The sequence below is a fragment of the Ischnura elegans genome, chromosome 1 (genome assembly GCF_921293095.1).
Source record: "Ischnura elegans chromosome 1, ioIscEleg1.1, whole genome shotgun sequence".
In the NCBI taxonomy this organism is placed as follows: domain Eukaryota; kingdom Metazoa; phylum Arthropoda; class Insecta; order Odonata; family Coenagrionidae; genus Ischnura; species Ischnura elegans.
In genome coordinates, this window is record NC_060246.1 from 10,504,461 (window position 1) to 10,510,460 (window position 6,000).

The window sequence follows — 6,000 nt, forward strand, 5'->3', positions numbered from 1 at the left end:
ATATTATTGCGGTAAAAATTTACATCATTTTCAGATTTTCGCAGAATATTCGTAGTAAGAACCGCGATACGTGGCCTAAATGAAGATTACTTGTAAGATGTTTGCTTGCAAATACTATTAGTTCCAGTTTTTATGCATTAATTTCTAACTCGGTAACATCATATTGAAAAATATGTTATTGGCTTGAGTTCAGAATATAGTAATGAGGAAGTTATGGGTTGATAATTTGTTTCCACATCCATTTTTATTTCGGCAACGGAGCCTATACCCCTAAAAGGACACGTACCAGCAAAATCTTTCCCCATACCTTCCCCATCTTTTTGATGTGCCGATGGCACTTCCAAAAAGGTTTATTCCTAGTTCTCACAAGTGGACCGACTAAATCTTACTATCACCCCTCGCTTCATCTCCGTACCCCCTCCAACCTTAGCACAGCCGGCAGGAGTGGTGCACGTCAAGAAACACCCTAATACACCGTCGGAAAATAATCTCGAAAGCAGAGTGCCACCCATCTCAATCACCTGCAGTAAAGGGAATACATAATGGTATGTGAAAACCATTTTTGTTAAATATCTGATGCTTACGGGTGGTCGTATGGAAAGAAAGGAATTGGAGCTGAAAACATGAAACGAGTGAAGGAATTTGTGACAAGAATAGTGGCTTCAGAAGAAAATGTAGAAATTATTCAATATTATCGAACCCTACCCCGATACTAAGGATTACTAGTACAAGGAATACGCCGAAATATCTTGCGCAGAATTACCATCACAATCAAACAGCTGTTCACGGCGATTCCTTGTACTTATAACTTGCATTACATCCATCTAAGCCGAAAATTTCCCTATGGCAGTGGCAAAATACCAATGGCGATACCAGTAGAGCATAACAAATTCATTTTCCTCGTATTTTTTTGGATACATACCGCAGGAAAAAATTGAAAGAAAACGGTGGCACGGGGAAAAAGCCGACAGTATGCAACCCGCATTACGTTAATATCCCGCTGTGCGGGTGACGTGATATTACGTCATAAATAAAAAAATTCATAGCTAACAAACTAGGGCCAAGAAAATTTTTTCATTATTTTTTCCAGCTCTTTTGGCACCCATGCATGCGTTTTGCATTAAAAAACGACAGCCGCACCGGGGGTCGATTTTGAGTTTTACATGGTCAGCATTGAAAGTGTTAATGGCCTATATGTTAACCCCGCCTGAGACGAATCCAAAGAACCAAATCTCATTGAAATCGGTGCAGCCGTTCTCGAGTTATAAGTGTTCTAACTAACACGATTTTCGACTTTCTTTTATATTATACATCATATAACACTGATTACTTGGCTATCCTGTGACGACGCAACCTGCACCTAGGTTTAAAAAATGAAACCCCCTACAGAAGTCATGATTTTTCTAGTTTCAACTGATTTATCTTACGGGATTTTCACTGAACTTGCACTTTATTTTATTGACAATCAAATAAAATAATCTTCATCATTCAATATCATAATTTAAATTAATGAATGGCACTACAACATTATATGCAATTACCATATTTGGCGGCATATAAGGCTCACCTTTTTTCCAAAATAATAGCTCAAAAAGATCGCCTGCATCTTATATGCATTCTCCATGGGTTACAAGCACGTACACAGGATCAAAACTGGGGGGGGACAAGCCGTGGTCTTTTAAGCTGTAGCATTATAGCAGAGAAAAGTTTAATAGGGTATTAGTGAATTACGTATGTATGTACTTACATTCTCATCTGAAGGGAGACTGGGTTATCCTCCATGAGAGCATCATCACCTTCAATAACTGAGTAGAATCTCTCGGCATGGCCATCAACTGACGGCAAGAGGCATGATGGGTGCCGTGATGGCAAAGGTAGAGTCCTGCCAAATCCCATGCTGGACCTACGCCTCCTTAATTCAAACGTTGACTGAGATGAGGTTTCCGGCACTCCTATCAAATAAATTTTACTAGAGCTTATTCAATGAAATAACCACAGAAGAGCCAATAGCATATCTTAACGGAGTCACCCGCAAGAGTACATTAAGTAAAAAAATATCACATCAGCAATCGAATTTTTTTCACTTTATAATGCACCCATATGAATCATGTGCACTGTGCTTCAATGGAAAGATTGGTTTTGATAAAAGGCAGAGCTAACCCAGACCACGTCATGTGAATAGCACACATAGATGGAAATTGTTTGAGCACCTAGCCACCAGGATACAGTTCTTCAATTTGAATTTTTTTAAAAAAATTCAATTTTTTAAACTAAAAACTCAAGTTTTATCAAGATATCACTGAATCCACATGCTTATAAAAACTGCTTGGCAAGGAAGCTTTTCGCTTAACAGATTATCAATGCCTGATCAGCTACAAACCTGACATCAATAATGACTGCAATCTATGCATTTAAATTCCTAGATCTACCAGGCCTCTGATACCATCTCCTCGGCAAACACTTAAACAGCACAATAAAATTCAACAGCCATAATCATAGGAATAGGTACAATGAAGCATGAGCCTGTTTTTTCTCTTTCATAATGGGCCCGCAGATTAAGAACTTTGGCTTCTTCATGGAAAAACTATAGAGGATATTGATTTTATTAATATGTCACACGTTCATCCATTTACAGTCTTGAAATCCAAAGCTGCAGCCCTCCATCCTCCCCATCGCAAGCTAGTCATTTCACCTCCCTGAGGCTCTCCTCCCTCCTATCCTTCTTCATCTATCCTAGGAACTTTTCCGTTGGTCCTCCTCTGGGGACTTTCATAATTTTTACTTCCATTATTTTTCCCATGTAACCGCTACTTCTCATTACATGGCCCATTAGGGCAGCGCTTATTTTTCAAAAATAACCCAATTTAATAATTTGTGGCCCAAAAATGTTCGAATTGCTGAGAAAAAATTATGGAAAAGTTCCAGGTTCATGAGACGTCAGATAACTGAACCTAAGGCACCTAAAGAGCCTAAATACAGTTATTTTTTAATGTTGAGTTTTAGACCCGGATAAAGTTTTCTAGGGTGAACATGATATGTTAAAGCCCTTTGAACAAAAATTTCAACCGTTTTCTCGCATCTTGATTCCTTCAAGCTGAAACGTTCCACAAAGGCGCCCGCCGCTCACCCACGCCACCAGCTACGCCACGGGTTTCTTGATTCTCGCAGCACTCCTCAGCCCCATAGATCTTCCTTCCTTCCCCTTACATGCTTGCAGACTGGATGTAGAGTGAGTAATAATGACAAACTGGGGAGAATATGATTCATTTGTACAATTTTATAAAAAGTACACTTCAGAGAAAAGAAGGGGGAAAACTAGGATTTTCACTAGGTAAATAGGTTGAAACAACAGCACAAGATTGCATTTCTTCTCAAGCCTGACAGTTCAAGTTGACTTATTGTCATAGGGAAAGCTTTTTCTGTGGTCCCTGGGGTTGGTGGCAGCGAGACAGGGGGTGTGCGGCAGGCGCCTTTGAGGCAGCACTTTGGCATGAAGTAATCGAGATACGACAAAATGGTTACAATTTTTGACCAAGGGACCATAAAATATGTTTACCCAAGAAAATGTTTTATCCGGGTCAAAAACCTTAACATTCAAAATAACTGCATTTAGGCCATTTAGGTGCCTCAGGCATGGCTATCCACTGTCACACAAACCTGAAATGTTTTCATCATGTTTTTTCTCACCAATTCACACATTTTGAGACCAAGAATTCTTAAATTGGATAATTTTTGAAAAATAAGTGCCACCCTAATGGCCCATTCACTGTGTTCTACTTAGGCATACAGTGATCCGTAGCGTCCTTCCTTCTCCTGTTCTTCTACGTACATACGCACTCATTTTTCACCCTATCCATCCATTTTGTCCTCAGCAACATCCTCCAGCACCAGGTCTCAAAGCTTCTCTGATCACTTTTCCCAATGATCCAGGCTTCTGAACCATAGAGTAGCATTGCTCACAGGAATGTTTTCACGTACTGTTTCTTGATCTCAAGTCTTCTGCTCTAGAAGCAGCCTCTTTGGCATGAATTCCATCTTAGAGTGGGCTTTGACATGCATATATTAGTTGTGCTTTTTCCATCTCAGGTAAGGGTGCTACAAAGGAAGGTGAATGCCTCCTCCACCTTCTCTAATCTTCCTCCTATAAGGGGAATGTCAGCCACTGTTTTCCCCCCTCCTCATACAAGTATCTTGGTTTCCATCCTACTTATATCCATTATGTATTCCTGAAATAATGTTTGAAATGGCTTCATAGAGTCTCATGACCCTTCCTTGTGGCCTCTGATGATTGCTGAATGATGATAATACATGGTCCATTGAGTGTCAAGAAAAATTTCTTCCCTTGGTAATTAATTAAGATTTCTCCACCATTTTCAGAACATCCATGAAAAAAACTGCATGCACAAAAAAGGCAACTTTGGAGCTAGCAGGAGGCTCAGTGTAGATTTGGTTTTATTTAAGCCCAGTTCAGCAACATTTGTAAATTAATAGCATCAAAAATCATGACTAGGATTACTATTCCCTTATATTGTTTCTGCTGGTTTATTTCAGGGCAATATAAGCTGCTTTATTTGCCACCATAGTCATTACAATGGCCACAATAACATAAGTGCACTGTGCAGATACGTATAGCAACGAATTCCAATTCCTTCATTGACCAGATCCTACTAGGCTTCAGTAATAGTGCGCCATCAATGAGAGGTGATATCAGCCTCTCGACCCTGGTGAAAATGACTTTAAATGGCAGCTGAAGACACAAATGGATAACGGCATTAAACTGAACAGTAGTTAAGTATTTGCTCGAAGATAATAGCCATTGTTTAGACGACTAATTTGGACTATATGGTCAAAGCGATTTGGATCTGGAATGTTAATGTCCAAATATGTCATTAATAATTAAAATTTCACATGACAATCAGAAACTAGGTGATCTAGTTTATTCCCGAATCTTGGAAAATTCATTCACATGTTATCGATCAATCTTACTTAAATTTTTCGGAAGATGGAGTTTATCAAATCCAGCGTCACCAGCGTCCATTGACAACGACCTATGACCAGCTTGAAAACGAGTTTCGGCTTCTCTGCTGACAGATGACTCCCCGGAGGATAGGCTTTCAACTGACAAAGAATGAAATAGAAACATTAAATTAGAACACCGAATCAAGTCACCGTATGAAGGTAAGAAAAGCTATACCAACCTTGATCCAACGGCATAGTTTCTGATTTGTTATGACTTCTCTTCCTCATGTCTACGGAGAGATTCGTCCTGAAGATGCAAGACAACCAGTCGATAAAAATTAACTATCAGTCTTCTATCTTGTTCAATGAACTAAACGTTCGATGGCGCAGAATTCAATAATCGCTGGTCGTCTTCCTTAAAGTCACAGAACAAACTTTTATCTACCATTGATTTCATCGAACGCCTGGAATAACAATAAACAGAAGTAAGTGAAAGCTCTTAATACTATTTAAAAGAGCAACAAAATACAAATGCATCAAACCTTGACGCCAGAACGAAAGCATCATCACGGCAATTACCCGCGAAACCTCCACACATAGATAGCCTTCCCTCGCTGAAAATACGTGCTAGTTCAAAACTAGCATTTCCGTTTAATCATCAATGACGACAACCACCTCATACTCCTTGTTTACGCGAGTTGCGTTCACCGGGTTTCAGCGCACCTATACCTTCACTTTTTACCAACTGAATAGTAACTCAGAGTAAGAATAGTAATCAATCCGAGAGCAATCAATATCTAATCAAAGTTTTCACAAAACGACCAATAACATATTTTAATATGAAAATTTTCAATTATAAATACCATAGACCGAATCCCAGAGCCTAAAGGTTCTCCAAATAGAAATTTTTATATTTTGAGCATATACTTTTTTCATTTTGCCTCACTGCCTCCATGGCGGCAAAGTGAATTACCGCAACTGAGGGACAGGAATCGTAAGTCCTGATAAATTGAGAAGTTTATGTAGTGATAGATTGAAAAT

At 39.2% G+C, this 6,000-nt stretch overlaps 1 protein-coding gene across 2 annotated transcripts in view; it reads right to left on the reverse strand.

The window, feature by feature from the left end:
* LOC124155470 (transmembrane channel-like protein 5) overlaps window positions 1-5,672 on the reverse strand; it is a 49,249-nt gene extending 43,577 nt beyond the window's left edge. The window contains exons 1-4 of one of the 2 annotated variants that reach the window (XM_046529318.1): window positions 5,539-5,672; window positions 5,199-5,423; window positions 4,987-5,118; window positions 1,748-1,952 (exon numbers count right to left, since the gene is read on the reverse strand). In XM_046529318.1, the coding sequence (XP_046385274.1) occupies window positions 1,748-1,952; window positions 4,987-5,118; window positions 5,199-5,247 (386 nt within the window). In that variant the 5' untranslated portion in view covers window positions 5,248-5,423; window positions 5,539-5,672. Of the gene's footprint in view, window positions 1-1,747; window positions 1,953-4,986; window positions 5,119-5,198; window positions 5,424-5,501 lie in introns of both variants that reach the window. The other variant, XM_046529309.1, reaches the window with a different exon arrangement.
* Between the last annotated feature and the right edge of the window lie 328 nt (window positions 5,673-6,000).